Raw genomic sequence first — 19803 nt, forward strand, 5'->3', positions numbered from 1 at the left:
GTGGAGGTGGGTGGGGAAAGGGCAGGTTGGAGGTGGGTGGGGGAGGAGCAGGTGTGGGTGTGCCGGGGGAGGAGCAGTGTGGGGGGTGCCGGTGTGTATGAGTAGGTGTGGAGGTGGTGGGAGAGCAGGTGTGGGTGTGCCGGGGAGGAGCAGGTGTGGGGGTGCTGGAGAGCAGCAGTGTGGTGCTGGGGGAGAGGGCAGGTGGGGGTGCTGGAAGAAGTAGTGGGGGTGCTGGAGGAGCAGCGTAGTGGGTAAACAAAAACACAGGTGCCGGAAGAGAGAAGAGAGCCCAGGTGTGGGGACACATGCTGAGAGGGAGGAGATGTAGGGGGTGCTGGGGGGAGGAGCAGGTATGGCACAACCGCGTGCTGGGAGCAGCAGTGTGGGAGTCGCTGGGGGAGAGTACGGATCTTGTGGTAAGTGCTGGGGGACGGAGAGGTGTCGGGGAATGCCGTGGGGGAGACGCAGGTCGTGGGGTAGCCTGAGGGGGAGGAGGTACGTAGGGAGGTGCTGGAGGCATCAGGTGTGGGGTGCTGGAGGAGCAGGTGTGGGGTGCTGGGGAGGAGCAGGTGTGGGGTGCTGGAGGAGCAGGTGTGGGGTTGCTGGGGAGGAGCAGGTGTGGAGGTGCTGGGGGAGGAGCAGGTGTGGGTGTGCTGGAGTGGGGAACAAGTGTGGAGGTGCGGGGGTTGGAGCAAGCGTGGAGGTGTTGGGGGGAGGAGCAAATGTGGATGTGCTGGGGGGAGGAGCAAGTGTGGAGGTGCTGGAGCAGGTGTGGAGGAACTTGCGGGGAGGAGTATGCCTGGGGGTGTTGAGTGGGAGTGTGTGGGGCCGTCTGTGGGGTGTTGAGTGGGAATGTGTGGGGCCCTCTGTGGGGTGTTGAGTGGGAGTGTGCAGGGCCGTCTGTGGGGTGAGTGGGAGTGTGTGGGGCCGTCTGTGGCACTGGTTGAGGTACGGTGGGTAGGGGTCCCAGTGGAAGAAGAAACTCAGCCTTGGGAGCCAGGAAATGCTCTTGGTCTTGAGCAGCGGCACACAGCCGAGTGTGATGTGTCTGAAAGATCCCCTGGCTGTTGCATGGAAAATGGGGCAGGTAGGGGAGAAAGACAGAAATGGAGAGGGACGGTGGCTTGGACTGAGGGGACAGAGTTGAGATGGCCACATTCTCCAGTTAGGGCTCAAGGACTTGGTGTCTGCACGTGGGCTGAGGCAGTGGGAGGTGGCTGGTGCTGTCCAGGTCTCAGCTCCAGCACCAAGACAGATGATGGAGAGACAGATGCACGAAGGGTGTGCCTTGAGGTCTCCATGTGACACAGAGGATGGAGGTGCAGTGGGATGAACTGGTCCTGAGCTCAGAGAACATCTGTATCAGTGACATACATCTTGGAAAGAGGGTATTGATGGTATTAAGAACACCACATAAAAATAAAAAGTGATCAGAACCAAAACCCACATTATGCCAATACTGAGTCTGGTTGGAGGAGAAGACAGTGAAACCTTAGGAAATGGCGAGTAACATGCAAGGAAAACACAGAGGAAGGCGCTACAGAGGCCAAGGAAGGACGGCCCACAATCAAGGAGAAAGGAAGTGCACAGTGTTAAATGCCGAGTGGCCATCAGGATAAAGCACAAGGACTCCACTCAAGTCCACCCCGAGCACCAGTAACGAACGCGACAGGAAGCGACACTCCAGTATCACCTTCAGTGTGTTCCAACGTTCAGACGTCTCGGCAGCCCCCGCTGCACTTCTCCGTGCCCTGGTTAAAAACACATTTCAAGTCTATCTTTTCTACACACGATTATCCTTTAGAAGAGCTGTTTTCGACATGCAGAGTATAATGTGCTGGGCAGAGGAGAGTCAAACTGAGCTGGGAGCAACAGGAAGGACGTCAGCTGCTCTGACGTAGCTGCTCGGAAAACGCGAGTGGAGACAGCAAATGAAAACAGCGCATGACGTCTCCTTTCAAATTGTCTGACTGCACACTGAACACCTCCCTTCAAAAGACAGAGAAAAAGCAAATCACGAGTGAGCTAATGTAAAAGTTTTATTGAATAAATACATGCACTGTCCTGTGAAATCAGTTGAACAGGAAGAACATTCTCTTCTTTTAACCCGCACCCCACCGTTGTTCTTTATTTGCAGTGGGGATCCAGCTGAAGGTGGAATAAATGCGGCAAACACAGAAAAAAACACACAGCTACACACAGATCTGCGTTTGGCTTAGGTGCCTGAAAAAGAAGGGCCGACCTCTTGATAAAGAATATCTGTAAAAGGAATTTTTACCGTGCAGAATATATTATGGTAAATACAGTTACAAGGCTGCTTCTATTTTATTTATTTTTTGAGATGGAGTCTCACTCTGTCGCCCAGGCTGGAGTATTTCAGTGGTGCGATTTCAGCTCACTGCAACCTCCACCTCCTGGGTTCAAGCGATTCTCCTGCCTCAGCCTCCTGAGTAGTAGCTGGGATTACAGGCGTGCACGCCACCACCACGCCTGGCTAATTTTTTTATTTTTAGTAAAGACGGGGTTTCGCCATGTTGGCCAGGCTGGTCTTGAACTCCTGACCTCAGGTGATCCACCCACCTTGGCCTCCCAAAGTGTTGGGATTACAGGCGTGAGCCACCACGCCCGGCCAGCTGCTTCTGTTTTAATCTGAACTTGGAAACACCGTCCTACTTTAAGGCACAGGATCAGGGTAAGAACCCACATGTACGAGCTAACAGAGCTGCACTTCACATTTACTAAGTTAATTCATTTTCCCTTCATTGGCTTGACTCAAGGTAGAAAAGTTAAAATTCCCTTTTCTTAGATAAACTAATTATTTAAAACTGAAAATTAACATTCTGAGAACTCAAGAGTGTCTGACATCGCTGGGATCCTGGAGTGCTGAGTGTGGCCTGGAGGGTGGCTTCTCTCCTCCACGTCTGGGAGGTACTTCGGTGCCTCAGAATCACCCCCTTTCCTTCCTTCCTTTCTTTCAAAGAGAAAGGAGACGGCTACTGGAGGCCAAGAACCTCCAGGCCCTCACGGCCGTGGAGACAGCGCTTCCGACTCCACTGCCTCAGGGCAGGCACGGTGCGGCTCAACCTTCCTCTGGGCTTATACCTTTAATTGTGTCTACTCTGCCTAAGTGCTTAAATAAAGCCTTCCATTAAGCAAAATACACACGGAGCGGTTACACACAGGACTGCAGAACTCAGATGGATGGGATGTTGGTAAAAATTACTGGCATGCTACAATTTCGATGAGTGCTTCTTCTTTAGAGATTACGACAGAAGACTTTCAACAGACCTGATTTTTAAAAAACCTTCAACAAATCTAATACTATGGGAAAGCAACTAGATTTAATGTTATTACCTGTCTTCCATAAATACCATAAATGTTTTGTGGTGCATACGCATACATATGTGTCTATAAAGGTACTGATATGCTTCCCAAATAATCCTATATACTAACATTGGAAATGGTTTATCAAGAGGATTTACAGTCAAATGTCATTCAGTAGGAGACAGAGTATACTGGTCTTTATGATTACATGAAATATGCTGTGAAGCTACAGACTCATTCTAAGTAAACCCATGGTTCAAAGTGGAAATTATAAATGGAAACAATATTAAAATCTGTTAGAAGGGAGGGTGGGGAGACAGCCCAAGGGTAGGTTACAAATGGAAGCAAAATCTAAATCTGCTAGAAGGGAGGGCGGGCAGACAGCCACTGGCCACCGGCCTCTGTCACAGGCACTTCGGTTTGTTTGGTCACGTGAGTTACCCACAAGTTGTGTAGTTCCATTAAACAAGCTAAGAGCTCCAATTTAAGTTACAAAGCTCTATTTTCCTTAATATATTTATACATAGTTTTAAGATGTTCTCATGGCCATGGAAGCCATTTTCAGCATATAGCTTATAATATACACTTAATCGTCTACATATGTGCACCCTTTCTTTACAGACACTGCAACAGAGCCTCACCTCACAGGAGGTCTGGGGGACTCTTAAGTACATAAACATGCTTTTAATAGTCTAAACAGAATAAAAATTGCATAACAATATCCCAATATTAAGGTTAGTCATGGCATAACGTAAGGCAGCCTGGGAAGTGGCTGCTGGCGCCCCCAACCCTGGTGGTGGCCAGTGCACATCGGCTCACACGGCCCCCATCCTATGTGTGAGGTCACGCTGGCTGCTCCTGACTATAATGAGATTGAGCTTCCAATTTTTAATGTAATACCCTGTCTACTCATCCCAATCTACCTCACAACCTTTAAAAGGGCAGCGTGCACCTTCCTTTTTTTATAGGCTGGGAAAACACTGAAAATTAACAACGCTCATGACTATTTGACAACAGCTTAATTGCTAACATGGAAAGTCTGTTCTTATAGTCTAGGAAAAGTACAAGGTGTCTGTATACTGTTTCATGAGTAAGTTACAACAGCGAACATGAGATTTCATTTTTATGTAAGAAATTTCAGATTAGTACAATATGATATATGAACCATAATTCTTTTAATATCTTATATTACTCAGTTATAAAACGTTTTTCCTCATAAGCCCTTCAACTTCTCAGTAATATATCCTTAAATTTATGAAAATGTTAATATTTTGAATACTTTATTTCATCATTCATAATGGGCAGAAACACACTAACGTTTAATAATCTTTCAGCTTTTCTTTTTAAAAAGAAACACCACAAAATAGGTCACTGAGAACTTTTGCCGCAAAGATGAAAATGATTATTTGTCACAAGAATTTCATAAGTTTTAGAAGAAAATATATATATTTCCTTGATCTATTCCTTCTGAATTTAAACCAGCATGTAAAGATTATAAAAAATAGAGTCTATTTACATAGCATAGTATACCTCAGTGATACATAAACAAGGCCATAATAAAGCACAGACGCATCCAGCCCCTACAGACAGGGCTGAGCAGAGTCCACAGACACAAGAGCTACCACCACCCTATTGCACGTTGTAGGAACTGGCGAAACCCTAGAGGAAATCCAACATATAAAATTCAATGATAATATTGGCCAAATTTGCCTAAAATGTCAACAACTTTATAAAACTATTAAGGTATGTATAACTAAATACATGAAATTATAAAAATAATATTGGTACGTCTGTGAGAGGGGGTGTTCCGGGCAGAGGTTGAGGAGCTATGCTGAAGAGGAACCCTCCTGCCTGGTGTGGCTATGTCATCACCTGAGGCCTCGTCCCGTCTTCCGTGAGGTCATACCTGAGAAAGACAGTGACAAGAAGGTGGTGACGGACACAGGACCAAGTATGAAAAGCCTATCAGATACGTGTCGGATTCCGCCACTGTCTGTGGGGGACACTACCCACCGGGCGGGGAAAGCGTTTTTAGCTACACGCTGGGGTTCTCTGTCTGTAGCAGGGACACTCACCACTGGGTCCAGCCTTTGGCAAGTTCTTCAGATGCCAGAGCAACCAATACCTGTGGGTTTAAAAAAAAAAAAGTAGTTAAAGTAGGCTGGGCTGGGGGCACTGGCTCCCGCCTATAATCCCACCACTTTGGGGGGCCAAGACGGGAGGATTGCTTAAGCCCAGGAGTTTGAGACCAGCCTGGGCAAGATAGTGAAACCTTGTCTCTACAAAAATAAAAAAAAATTTATCTGGGCGTGCTGACACGCGCCTTGGTCCCAGCAACTCGGGAGGCTGAGACACGGATTGCCTGAGCCCAGGATTCGAAGCTGCAGTGAGCCATGATCGTGCCACTGGACTTCAGCCTGTGCTTCTAGAGACCCTGTCTCTAAATAAATACACAAATACATAAAGCAGGCTAAGGCGATGTCTTTTAGATCTTTTACCACTTCTTCTCATCTCTCTCATCTTCTGTCTTCATCTAGGAATATGGACTCTCCTATTTTGAAGGCTCTTATTCTTTCAATCTTTTCTACCCCCGTGAGCACCTGTAAGCTATACGGCTGAGTACATCTAAGAAATCCTTCATGCAACCAGCAGTCTTAAAATTCAGCTTGACAGAGTATCAGCGGAGACGACTCACAGGAGCATTGGCCCACGTGCCCTCCATGGCTGCACAGCTGACGAAATGATGCCTGTGATTCGAATCTCCTCCTCCCTAGCTGAACTCTACGTTCATTCTTAAATAACACACCCACATGCCAAAGTTAAATGTGAATATGGACAAAGACTAGAAGAAATTCAGATAAATAAAGCCAATGAATTTCAGAAAAACAGAAGAGCCGTCAATTGAGGAGATGGAATTGTAAGAGATTATTTTCCTTCAATGTGATACTTGAACAAAAATTTGAAGACTTAAAAAAAAATCTTCAACTAGAAGTTCATGGTATTAGTATAGTTAATGAATCAATAATCTGAATATGGAAAAACAATTAAAATAACTTAAAATATTTTCAGAAAGCACAGATGTTTTATTGACTGTCTTTAGAGCCCACGATTTATAAACAAGCACTGACCTCGTAAGTTCACCCTTTCTGCTTACACAGACATGGTCTCAACACTGCACCGCAGGTAAATGTTCCATTTTACAAATCGCAGGAACCGATCGAGGATTTGTTTGGCACTTACTTTGCCAAGGAGCCCTTTGTCTTTGGACAGGAAACCGCCGCTGTTCTTCACGGCGACGTCGAGTGTTCTCCTCTGCACCTCTGGTAACGAAACACTGAAATCAAAGCTGAAACAGGAAACGAGAGCCTTACTTCACTTCATCCATCATTCTGTTGTGTTTTCTCATAACTAAAAACGGCATTTCTGCTCATGAGATCATTCCAAATGTCATGTTTGTTTTTTATTATAAAACTGAGTTCTTCTGCCTCATGTTTTCATCTGGCATTTCAGGAAGACTCAGAAACCAACATTTTGTTTTGTTTCCCACACAGAAGAGAAGGCTCTGGCACCCCCAGATGTCTGGGTCCCACGGTCCCTGGCTCACTCATGGGTGGGTGAGGAGCGTCTCTGAACATGTCTGACTCTCCCTGGGGGTTAAAATACGGGATAGTGTGGACAAAACAGCCATTCCAGAACAGCCCCCTCACTCAGGCGTTCCAGCCCCCCGTTCAGTCTCAGGCCCTATTCCCACTCTCTCCAGTAAAAACAGTACGCGCCTGTAGCTTCGCAGGAGGGACAAGGCCCCCAAAGCCCTCCTGATGCTCAGCCAGACGCTGCACTCAGGAGCCTGCAGGGCGCCTCTCCTGGGGGCTGGCGGGTGCCTGCCCCAGGCCACAGTGCTGGAAACCCAGATGGGCACGTGGAGTCCCCAGATGCTTAAATGCTTCGGATGGGTAGGAGCACTCTGCACAACCTCATCAGGGGCTGATGCAGGCCTGCCAGTTTCTGGTGCGTGTTTTACATAAAGCTACTTGTATGAAAGCACAATGAATGCGGAGGATGTTTAAAGATGCAACGTGAACTGAATGAGCGGAGGGCGACACCACACAACTGTACCATTATCATTTCCCAAAACACGGTGGGTTTCGAAGCGCCAGGGGACAATTATGTAAGATACCAAATTGGTACAGACTGGCGGCTCTTTAAGTGGGGGCCAATGACCCCGGTGGGGGTCTCTCGAGACCCGCTAAGGACATTGCCAAATCACCCTGACCACAGAAGCAGACTCCAGCCTCTCTTAAGCCAGACCACTAAAGAGATGAGCAAAAATGCAGAATAATATTATTCTTTTCATTATTATGTTTTTTATTTTTGGAAATACGGTTGTCTTTCCAGTATGTCATACCTAAGATTTTGGGGGCTTACGTTATTTTAAACAAAATTTAAAATAGATATATCCTTAAATTTTCAGTTTTAATTGATAACATAGTTAAGTGTCAACAGATAGAACCCCCAAAATGTCAACAGATACAATCCCCAAAATGTCAACAGACAGAACCCCCAAAATGTCAAGATACAACCCCAAAATGTCAACAGATACAACCCCCAAAATGTCAACAGATATAACCCCCAAAAATGACTTCTTCAGGGCCATCAATAACTTGATCTTTATTTAATCACTAGTCTCCGTGTCCACAGGGTTATAACTTGAATTTACTATATTTAGAGCTTCTACATAAGGGCCAAAATGCTTATTTGTTTTGAGACGTATGTTTGCTGAAATTTGGTTTCTGACTGAACTTCTCAACAGCTGATTTATGTGCTTCGGCCATTCAAAGGCACCATTTAGGGCCTTCTTAATCTGCCACTTCAACCAGGCAGTCTATCCTCGGCTGGATAAAATATCGTACCTTTGATCAAACACGGGATTTAACGTTTTCTTTGACACATGTGTTTTCCTCCTTCCTGACCGCCTCTTGTCTGGTAATAAATACATGCGGACGTAGGGGTCAGAGCCGTCTTCAGAGAAGGCAATGAGGTTTCTTACAACACAAACCAGAGAAGACAAGGTATTAGGATCAAGAAAAGGAGAATTAGCAGCACATTAGCAGCACACTCAGATGTGCTTTATCAAGCTTTGATTTCGTGTTTATCTAAAAACCGAGAAGTAACAAGGAACAGAATGTGTGAGGTGCTTTTGCCTCCCCTGATGGCTGCCTGGTGGCGTCTCCCAAACTCCTTTCTTGGTGGCTTTCTCAGCGGCGACTTCGGCCTTCATTTCTCGAGCCCAGACTTTGGAGGACGTTCTAAGTCCTTGGTCTCTGCTTGTAACAGAGTGATGGCTGTTGTTCCACAATGCTTCTGCCATTTTCTGTCTCACAGCCAAGCAAGCCAGGCCCCCAGGAGACACCCACAGACCTGCCTGGGCTGCTCGCCTCCACCCCACAATGCCTACTCCTCCTTTGCCACAAATGCGGTCAAGTGCCCAGCTGCACGGGCCCCCACATTCTTCGCTTGCTGACTGACCCCAAAGTCTAATAGGGGCTGTTTTGCTAGACTCCTCTCAAACAGCATCCCCCACGGTCATTATCTTAGTGGCAAGAATATGTGAACTTCTCAAGAGTGATGTATTGAACTCTACAGTTATATCATCTTTCTAAACGGTGCTAATTTTATTTTCCTATGTTTTCAACAGCTACTTATAAGCTCCAAATTTTTATATCGTATTTTAAACCACTAATGGGACAAAGAAAACGGCAATAAAAGGAAAATACTTCCTAAGCCCACAGTATCATCGCTAATCAAACGCAATTAAAGCAAGCCACCTGACTTTATACTTTATACTTATTAAAATAATATAACGAACAAGTTAAAATAAATTTTTCCTGATGAGGCCAGTCATGGTGGCTCATGTCTATAATCCCAGTGCTTTGGGAGGCCAGGAATTAGAGACCAGCATCTCCACAAAAAAAATTAAAAATTAGCCAGGCCTCGTGGCTTCCACCTATAGTCCCAGCTACTCAGGAGGCCTGGCCAACATGGTGAGACCCAGTGTCTACTAAAAATACAAGTTAGCCGGACGAGGTGGTGCACGCCTGTAATCCCAACTACCCGGGTGGCTGAGGCAGGAGAACTGCTTGAACCCAGGAAGCGGAAGTTGCAGTAAGATAAGATCGTGCCACTGCACTCCAGCCTGGGGGACAAAGTGAAACTGTCTCCAAAAACACACACACACACACATATTCCTCCTGCTCTAGGCTACACATTTGTACAGTATGCTACTGTGCTGAATACTGCAGGCAATTGTGACACATTTATTTATTTTTCTTTTTGAGACAGAGTTTCGCTCTTGTTGCCCAGGCTGGAGTGCAATAGCGCAATCTTGGCTCATAACAACCTCCGCCTCCTGGGTTCAAGTAATTCTGCATCAGCCTCCCTAGTAGCTGGGATTACAGGCATGCGCCACCACACCCGGCTAATTTTGTATTTTTAGTAGAGACAGGGTTTTTCCATTTTGGTCAGGCTGGTCTCGAACTCCAGACCTCAGGTGATCCACCCACCTCAGCCTCCCAAAGTGCTGGGATTACAGGCGTGAGCCACTGCACCAAGCCATATCTGTCTATTTAAATGCATAAAACATACAGTAAAAATATGGTATGATCTTAGGGGACTGTTGTACTTCGGGGACCAAAACGTCATGTGACACAGGCAGTGTTGACACCCTTTAAAAGCACCGTCTGTGTAGGTTTAATTGCTTTGTCCTTTCTAAAGGAAACATAAATGGCTGTTTGGTAATCCTAGAGGTGTATCTGCATCATCCTATCTAGCATCCACACTCGGAAGCAACGCAGCAGGCGCGTGGCGACCCCAGCCCCCACCTGCAGGCATGCACCACCACGATGAGCTTGTTTCTCTGCGAGCTGTGCCGGATGGTCAGCTGGATCTGCCCCAGTGGAGACTGTCCCAGGGTCGTCCCACTGTGGGAAAAGAATTAGAAAGTCACCAGCTTGCCTGAGACTGTAGAACGTTGTGACTCATTGATCTACTGTACACAATAAGATAATTTCCATTCATTTAGACAAAAAGAAGTCAAATTACCCATGAACTTAAATATAATTTGAAACTTCTGGGTACAAGTCAAACAGATGAATATTTTACTTGAGGGCTCAATATAAATTAATTATTCAAAACTGACAGTTGTTTTTTTTTTTTTGAGACGGAGTTTTGCTCTTGTTGCCCAGGCTGGAGCGCAGAAGTGTAATCTCGGCTCACTAACCTCCACCTCCTGGGTTCAAGCAATTCTTCTGCCTCAGCCTCCCGAGTAGCTGGCATTACAGGCGCCTGCCACCAAGCCCAGCTAATGTTTTGTAATTTTAGTAGAGACAGGGTTTCACCATGTTGGCCAGGCTGGTCTCGAATTCCTGACCTCAGGTGATCCAGCTGCTTCGGCCTCCCAAAGTGCTGGGATTACAGGCGTTAGCCATAGCATCCAGCCCACTGAGTTTTTTAGTTAGGGTCCTGAGAACTAAAAATAAAATCCTAAGCCCCCACCCCACTCCCACATGAGTGGACCCAGGGGACCCCAGAGAACCCTTAAACACGGAGTTCCTGAGCACAACAGGACAGGACGTTATTAATACCCACTCCCTTCGCAGTTCAGACGCAACCACAGAGATCGCAAGGCTGAAGGAACAGACTCTTTGTGGCAATAAGACACCAAGGTACAAAGAAGACCTGGGGCCATGCCAGGCGAGGGTAAGCCTCACACCCAACACTTACAGAATCACCTGGGTTCTACCAGCCGCCAGGCGTCTCTTTCTCCAGCAGCTAAACAAGCACTGGCCTCGAGAGCAGCAGTGTTCAAGCAATCACAGCCTGTCCTGATCCAGAGGCCGACTCACTGACTGCTGCTTCACTGGCGCTAACTGCAGCTGTGACTGACGAGCGGCTGACTTCAGAACTTCTTCCTGATGGCCGACCCTGACCACAGACTGCTGCTGGCTGCTCTAGAGAGGCTGGGCACTCTGTGGCATTCCCAGCTCCTCCTGGAACCTGCTGAGGACACGCGCTCCGCACAAAGCTCCTGCCCTACCCTTCCTCCTTGGAGATGCTTCCGGACTCAGAGAGAGGCTGCACTTCCCAGCCTGTCAGGCTGGTTGGCCTGCAGGCTGCAACTCGCTAAGGAGTAGTCTCCTTTCTAAACGTGCAGATCTTATGATTCACCAAGTGAGCACCCGAGGCTGAAACCACACAGTGTCCTTAGTACAAGCGTCACCTTTGCGGTCCTTGTTAAGCAGTTTCTAGCCTGTCCTACCCAAATCTGCGTGTCCCATCTCAAAGCCTCATGCAAGACATGTGCTCTCTTCCCATCTGAGACTGCAGCGCCCTTCCTTCCGTTTCTCTCTGCTCAAGGATGGAACACAGACCCCCAAAATGACAACTGGTCTTGTTCAGTGGCCCCTAAGATCATTTCCACTTCCCAAATTGAGCTCCTGAGAAAAAGTCGTTCCTTGTTTAAAATTCTATTTCCTTCTGGAGCAAGAGAGAAGGAAGTTTTCTTCTTTCCAAAACAGTGGACGTGAGAAAGCATGAAAGAAAAAAGTGAGTGTGGCTCAGAGGAGGGTGGCTGTGCAAGCCCCACAGTCTGCGTGTGCTTTTTCTAACAGCTCAGAAGCAAACATGCTTTCACCTTTGCCTCCGTTTCTTTTACTATTTTCTTATCACTCGACACACCTCTTATAACTCCACACAGGGAGAACTATTTCAAGGGTCAATTTTGTTTCTTCCACCAAGGTTAACATCTGAAGCTTGTCATAGCTACAGATGACTTTTTTCTCCTTATTTAAAGAAACGCTTAACACACCTATGAGTCACGGGGCTTAAATAAGGAGCCAACACAGACATCCAAACACAAACCCAAGAGACTGGGCGGCAGCGATGGGATCTGACTGCGTGAGAAGAGCAGGTTCTGTCCTCACACAACGGGGAAGCCAGGGCTTCTCCGGGCCACAGCGAGGCCCGCAGGCCAGCTCTGCGTCTGTTTTCCTGGCAGGAGCCCAGGCACACAGCAGCGTCCCGGCGCTGCCTCCTGTCTTTCCTATTGTGAAACCTATTACTCCATCACGTTTTAATCTTTGAAAGACTAAATCCTAGAAAATGGCAGGTTTGATTTCCAAAGTCCAAGACACAGTGAGCACAACAGCAACACAACCTTTAGTGCTTTCAGTTAACACAAGATTACGCCTCCCTCCCCCAAGCACGCCGGCCTCGTGCTCTGCTGTGTTAAACCCACTCCCCCAGGGTGGGGGGCGCTTGCTCTGCTGCTGAGAAACAACATAGCAGCACTTAGTTACTTTTCCAGCTGCCTCAGCCGTTGCCGCAGCTCCTGGGTGGCGATGGGCAGCGAGATGTCTGAGGCGATGCTGGGGGTGGGCTCCTTGGCCGAGATGTGGCCTGGGGAGGCCAGGAGGCTGGAGGAGCTTCTGCCCAGGTCGTGCAGCCCCTGAGGGCCGGCCTCAGGGGGCTGGGCCTTTTCTTCCACACCAGGCTTATCACTGCCACCAATGACTGGTGTGGATGGAGCTGTGTTGCTGCCGCCAGGGCCTGGAGACCCAGACATATGAGATCTGACGGATGTTTTCCTCCCCTCTTTGGACACAGAGGGCCGTTTGACTTGAGCTGAGTGTTGGTGGTCGGGAGGCCTTTCTCGCTTTTCCAGATGGAGCACCTAGAGGTGGACACAAACATAAACATTAAACTTGGTGACCCTGGTAACATCCTAATACTGGAACAGCTTGGGATGTCTTTATCTGCAAACATTTCTTTAAAACTTAGCTCTAACTTTTTTTTTAAAGGAAAGTTTAAGTAACCAAAATATCACTTCTGTGATACAAACACCACCTTTTCCCCTAGAGATGGGGAGACTCGCTAAGCTGCACAGGCCGGAGTGCCGTAGCTATCCACAGGTGTGACCATTGCACACTACACCCCAAGCTCCTGGCCTCAAGAGATCCTCCTGCCGCAGCCTGCCAAGTAGCTGGGGCATCGCAGATGCCTGCGCCTTCAGGCTCTGGTGGCAGCAACAGGGTGGTGGCAGTGATAAGCCTGGATGGTGTGGAAGGGCAGGCCACCCCCCTGAAGCTGACCCTCTGGTGCCACACAACCTGGGCAGAAGCTCCTCCAGCTTCCCCAGGCCATGTCTCAGGCAAGGAGCCCCGCACGGCACTTCTGTGTATTCCTCTAGTCTCTTCCGTTTGCACACATTTCTATGCAATTGTGGGATAATGTTTTTACTTCAAGAGCCCAGAGTTGCGTTTCCCCGACAGAAGACCAAATTCCATGTTCTATAAAGGTGGTCTCCACGCGGTGTCCCCAGAGGAAGGAAGGAAGTCCAGAACCCCTGCTATCCAGCAAGATCACCCTAAACAACCTGGCATGAGTGCAGGAACAGGGGTACCCGCAGGGCCCGGGGTCTCCCACTTGCTCTTGCGTGAGCACAGGAACAGGGGTACCCACAGGGCCCGGGGTCTCCCAGTTATGTGGTCCCTGGGCTGGCTTGAGCAGAGTCTACACCTTGTAAATCGCTCCACTCTGGGGTGACTGTGATAGCTTAAAAGATTTTTTCTGGTTTTAGGAAATAACGCCGCAGTGAACATCTTTATGTTCCTGGTCTCCCCACACTTTGTATCACAAAACAAGAGTCAGGTTTCTAGAAGAAAGGCCAAGGAGCCTTCAGATGAATGACTCCGGGATGCCGCAGCTCCCTCTGGAGAGGTGTGCAACACCCCCAGTCTCTGCCACCAGAGGGGGCAAGGAGGCTGTTCCCATTGCCTTCTCAATAGAAGTCATTTGTTTTAATTTTCTAAAAAAGCTGGCTCTTCATTTAATTTGCATTTCTTTGATTCATGTGTTTCCTCATATGTTTGCCAGTTTTACTTTCAACATTTCCTTAGCTATTTACAAATGAATCACCGTTTATTTTGGACAAAAAATATTTTTTTCCTGTAAGTTCTACTGTCTCATGGAGTTTTATTAAATTCTCTCTACTGAACAACCGTTGAAAAGTTAGACTCAGGAGAAAACCTTGTTGATACCAACTGTAACACTTTCCGGGCCAAAGGATAATGGTAAGGTTGCTGGGTTCACAGGAAAGTACTGTGAGTAGCCGTGGGCCTGCTCAGGCAACCTGGAAATGTGGCCTGTTCTATGGCTGAGTCCCAGCCTTTGTCTTCTCCCTGGAGCCCTCTGATACCCAGCAACAGAGTCTCCTCCCTGCACCGGCGCCCCCGTGGCCCAGAGCTGCAGCCGACACAGAGCTTTCTTCACCGGGACCCACAAGTATCCCTGCCAGCACCGGCCTCCCCATCCCCTATGGTGTTCACTGCAGGACGACACGATACCCAGAGGGCAATCTTCATCTTGATGGTGCTGTTTGGACCCGAGTTACTGAGCTGGAAGCGCTGGTTCAGGGTCATGTCCTCACTGGTGAGCAGCTGGCTGAGGGGGACCTTCAGGTTCCCCAGGGAACACTGGTGCTGCTCGTCTCTGACCTGCAAAACACAGGGTAGAAACACTGGCATAACTAGGATCATGTCTGCAGAACCTTTCTACGTTTTCTAAGCTCCTGACCTTTTGTTCTCAGAGATAGGAACTTAGAAAATGTAGAAAGGAGCCAGGTGGGGTGGCTCACACCTGTAATTTCAGCACTTTGGGAGGCTCAGATCACCTGAGGCCAGGGGTTTGAGATCAGCCTGGCCAACATGGCGAAACCCCGTCTGTACTAAAAATACAAAAAATAAGCCGGGCGTGGTGGCACGCACCTGCAGTCCCAGCTACTTGGGAGGCTGAGGCATAAGAATCACTTGAACCCGGGAGGAGGAGGCTGCAGTGAGCCGAGATCGCACCACTGCACTCCAGCCTGGGTGACAAAACTGTTTCAAAAACAAACAAATGTAGAAAGGTCCACAGACAATATTAGTCTGTAAGAAAGATATTTTTAAAAACCCAAACATATTTCAGTCATATTCTCTTAAGTAGTGTTTCCATAATGATTAACATGGTACAAAATCTTCCCTGAGAAAGGCACAAAACACTGTTAACAAGCAAAAGATCTGCTATTTCCTCATTACAGACCACAATGAGCACAGAGAGAAACGATGTAATAATGACAAATGAGAAAAGCAGTAATGACAATAATGACCAATCAGTTAGGAGAGCCCTGGGTTAATAGGCAATAATCTACCTGTCTTTTAACCCCTGGGAAAACGGTGGCACTACACATTCATAATGATACATAAAGTTTCTACTCAGGACATTTATGGAGACAATACATTTCAAAGTGCTTTTAAACCTTCTCTATTCAAAATCCACATTAAAGAAAATGTATAGCATTTGCTTTAAATGCAAGGTAATTTTTCCTATTAAAAAAAAATAGAGGCGGATCTCACTATGTTGTCCAGGCTGGTCTCAAACTCTTGGCCTCAGTGATCCTCTCATCTCAGCCTCCCAAAGTGCTGAGATTACAGGTGTGAGCCACCATGCCCAGCCTCTTTTTCCTGAATAATAACCTTCCGCATTATTTCTGTAACAGGAATTATTCTTGTTAGATGGCTGTAATATAAAATAATTTAATCAAATAGAGTAAGAACTCTGAAGGTTTCTTAGGCTATACAAAAATGGTCAGAGAAATTAACCCATAACTACTCAGGAAAACCTAAAAGCTTGATTGCTTATTTCTTTTTAAACTAAACTATAATCACAAAAGCAGTTTTAAATGAAATAACTATGACAATGTTTGTAGAACTTTAAAAGCTATTTTTAAAATCCAAGGTCCAGTAAGCATAGATTATTTTGAGAATATATAAGTGCACTTTATGAAGGAAAAACCAGCTAGACAAAACACAAATCCTTTTGTACAAAACAGAATGTAAAAAAGTACCAGGTTGCTGCAAAAGTAATTGCAGTTTCAATGGCAAAAACTGCAATTACTTTTGCACCAACCTAATAAAATGACCAACACAGAATAATGAGACAGGGCCAGGCAAGCCAGAATGACCAGGTCTCCCAGGCCCAGCTGTTCACACACACCTATCAAGAGAGGTTCAAGATACAAGAAGCAAAAACAGAGGCTGAGGAAAAAATATAAATTCAGAGATTTAAACACCATGCTCTTCATACCTGATACAAGAAGTAGTCTGAGAATTAGTAAGGTCCCAGAGGACCTGCGCAATGCCACCAACCACCCTGACCTACTGACATTCATGAGACACTCGCCAACACCAGAAAGGCACATAGCCTGCAGGTGCATGGAGAGTGTGTCCTGGCACAGGCAGTGCTCTGGGCCATAAAGCTGGTCTCAAACATAAAAGGACTCACGTCATACAAAGTACGTATTCTGATCACTATGGAATGAAATTGGAATCAATAATAGAAAGATTAAAAAAAAAACCCCAAAACATATGGAAACTAAATAACAGACCAAAATAACCCATACATGGGTCAAAGGAAAAAACTGAAAGGGAAATTAAGGAAATAATAATAATCAAAAGGAAACATCAAAGGAAGAGAAAATAAAACCACAAGTCAAAATTTGTGAGATGTAGCTAAAGCAGAATTCAAAGTGAAATTTATTGGAGTAAATGCCTACATGATAAAAACAGAAATGTCTCAGGCTTCTTCTTTAAGAAACTAGAAAAAGAGAAGCAAACAAGACCCAAAGTGGGACTGAAATAATAATGATCGTAGTAGAAGTCAATGAAATAGTAAAAGAAAAGCAATAATGACAATTAAACAAAAAATTGGTTCTTTGAGAAAATAAAATCAATAAACATCTTGTAAGACTTATTAGGAAGAAAGAGAAGACAGGCCAGGCATGATGGCTCATGTATGTAATCCCAGCACTTTGGGAGGCCGAGGTGGGTGGGTGGCTTGAGCCCAGGAGTTCGAGACCAGCCTGGGCAACGTGGTGAAACCCCGTCTTTACATACACAAATACACACATACACACACACCCCTCCAAAACACAAAAATGAGCTGGGTGTGGTGGCATGCACCTGTAGTCCCAGACACTTGGGAGGCTGAGGCACACATACACACATACCCAAAACACAAAAATGAGCTGGGTGTGGTGGCATGCACCTCTAGTCCCAGCCACTTGGGAGGCTGAGGCGGGAGGACTGCTTGAGCCCAAGAGGTCAAGGCTGCAGTGAGCCATGACTGCACCACTGCACTCCAGCCTGGGTGACAAAGTGAGACCCTGTCTCAAGAAAATACAAAAAGAGTTATTAATAAAGCACCAATAATAAAGATAATGTGATACTGGCATAAAAACAGACATACAGAACAATGGAACAGAAGGAATTCCAGAAATAGACCTATACATATGGGCAACTGAGTTTCTGGAAAGTTCCTAAGCTAGTAAGTTAGGGCAGATAATCTTTTTAACAAAGACTAAACAACTGCACAACTGCTGAACAACTACACAGACATATATAGGAAAAAGAGGCTGGGCACAGTGGCTCGCAACTGTAATTCCAGCACTTCGGGAAGCTGAAGCGGGAATATCACTGATTGAGCCCAGGAGTTTGTGACCAGTCTGGACAACACTGTGAGACTCCCATCTCTACAAAAAACAAAAAAGATTAGCCAGGCATGGTGATGTCTGACTGTAGTCCCAGCTACTCCGGAGGCCAGGGTGGGCGGATCGCCTGAGCCCAGGAGTTTGAGGCTGCAGTGATCTGTGATTATGTCACTGCACTCCAGTCTGGGTAACAGAGTGAAACCCTGTTCTCAAAACCAAATAAAGAGACGGGGTGCGGTGGCTCACGCCTGTGATCCCAGCACGTTGGGAGGCCAAAGTAGGTAGATTACCTGAGGTCAGGAGTTCAACACCACCCTGGCCAACATGGTGAAACTCTGTCTCCGCTAAAAATACAAAAAATTAGCCAGGCGTGGTGGCATGCACCTGTGATCCCAGCTACTCAGGAGGCTGAGGCAAGAGAATCACCTGAACCCAAGAGGCGGAGGTTGCAGTGACCGAGATCGCACCATCGTACTCCAGCCTGGGCGACAGAGTGAGACTTCGTCTCAAAAAGAATGAAAAATTAAAAAAGAAAAACCCCCCAAATGTCTTACAAATTCAGTATTAAGAAGACAAATAACCTACTAAAAAAGACAGGCAAAAAAACTGAATAGACACTTCACCACAGAAGATATACAGACTGTAACCAAGCATAAGAAGGTGCTCAACGTCATTAGTAATGACACTGAGACTACCCGGAAACACTCCCATCTACCCACTAACAGCACAGCACTGGCGAGACGTGGGGCCAGCTCGACTCACATGTACTTCTGTGGGAATGTAACGTGGCACAATCTCTTCGGAAAACAATTTGGCAGTTTATTAAGAAGTTAAACATGAACCTGGCAATCTGCTCCTGGGCATTTTACCCAATAGAATGAAGGCGTATGTACACACAATCTTGTATGTGATATTCACAGCAGATTTATCTGTAATAGGTCTAAACTGGAAAGAACCCAATCTTTTATCAATGTCTTATTCAGGGGTAAATGGATGAGCAAATTGTGGTATATCCATAAATACTACTCAATAATAAAAAAAGATAAACTGTGGATATTTGCAACAACACAGGTAAACCTCAGAATAATTATCACCAGAGAAACAGACAACAAGAGTACATACTGTATAATTCTATTTATGTAAAATTCTGGAAAATGTGAACAGTAATCTACAGTGACCAAAGGCAGGTCTGTGTTTGCCTGGGGCTGGGGGAGGTCCGGGTTACAGGGAGAACAAGGGAGCTTAGGGGACGGATCTACCGATTGTCCTGATTGTGGCAACGGATCCCCAGGTGTATACACAGGTCACAACTCGGCAAATTGTACACTTTAAAGAGTCAATGATATTTCAACAAATTGGTTAAAAAATACAAATAAAATACCTCAACTTCAAGGTCCTGGCGCTTGGGATTGTGAATGAAGAAAGTGAAGTTTTCCTCCCACACTGGTTCATTGGTTTTGTATCGAATCTGGAAGAAATATCCAATTAGCTCTGCAATATTTTCTGTGGGAAAGGGCTACTCATTTTATGTGTTTAGAAGCTTTGAATGAAAAATAAAAAGAAAATAAATAAAACAAAAAACTAGAAGCTTAGGTTGACCTTCATCAAATTCCAAGACATGTATTTGCGGGTACACACTATTATATATTGACTGTGGACGTGCTGAAAAGATAACGAGACGGTCTAATGCCTTTAGAGTGTGTCATGAGGCCCCGGCCTGTGTGCCCACAGATAAAGGCTTTGTGTGCGTGGCCTGGCCTCAGTTCTGTAATGACTTCTGAACCCATGTAATAGCGCCTCCGCACTGAGGAGGGTGCTGCACCTGGGCATGTCTCTAACACCATTAACAACTCAGTGAGTGACAGCCTCTAACTTTGGTATTTTTTTTTTTTTTTTTTTTT

The 19803-nt window shown here is 46.3% G+C and overlaps 1 protein-coding gene across 2 annotated transcripts in view; it reads right to left on the reverse strand.

Moving 5' to 3' along the window:
- Positions 1–2021: 2021 nt before the first annotated feature.
- Positions 2022–19803, reverse strand: part of ESYT2 (extended synaptotagmin 2) — a 97737-nt gene continuing 79955 nt past the window's right edge. For both annotated transcript variants that reach the window (XM_017861669.1, XM_017861670.1), the window contains 8 exons: positions 19284–19370; positions 14724–14873; positions 12678–13051; positions 10203–10301; positions 8235–8366; positions 6565–6670; positions 5400–5449; positions 2022–5230 (listed from right to left, as the gene is read on the reverse strand). In XM_017861669.1, the coding sequence (XP_017717158.1) occupies positions 5185–5230; positions 5400–5449; positions 6565–6670; positions 8235–8366; positions 10203–10301; positions 12678–13051; positions 14724–14873; positions 19284–19370 (1044 nt within the window). In that variant the 3' untranslated portion in view covers positions 2022–5184. The remainder of the gene's footprint in view (positions 5231–5399; positions 5450–6564; positions 6671–8234; positions 8367–10202; positions 10302–12677; positions 13052–14723; positions 14874–19283; positions 19371–19803) is intronic.

Source organism: Rhinopithecus bieti, unplaced genomic scaffold, assembly GCF_001698545.2.
Source record: "Rhinopithecus bieti isolate Rb0 unplaced genomic scaffold, ASM169854v2 scaffold_60909, whole genome shotgun sequence".
Classification (NCBI taxonomy): domain Eukaryota; kingdom Metazoa; phylum Chordata; class Mammalia; order Primates; family Cercopithecidae; genus Rhinopithecus; species Rhinopithecus bieti.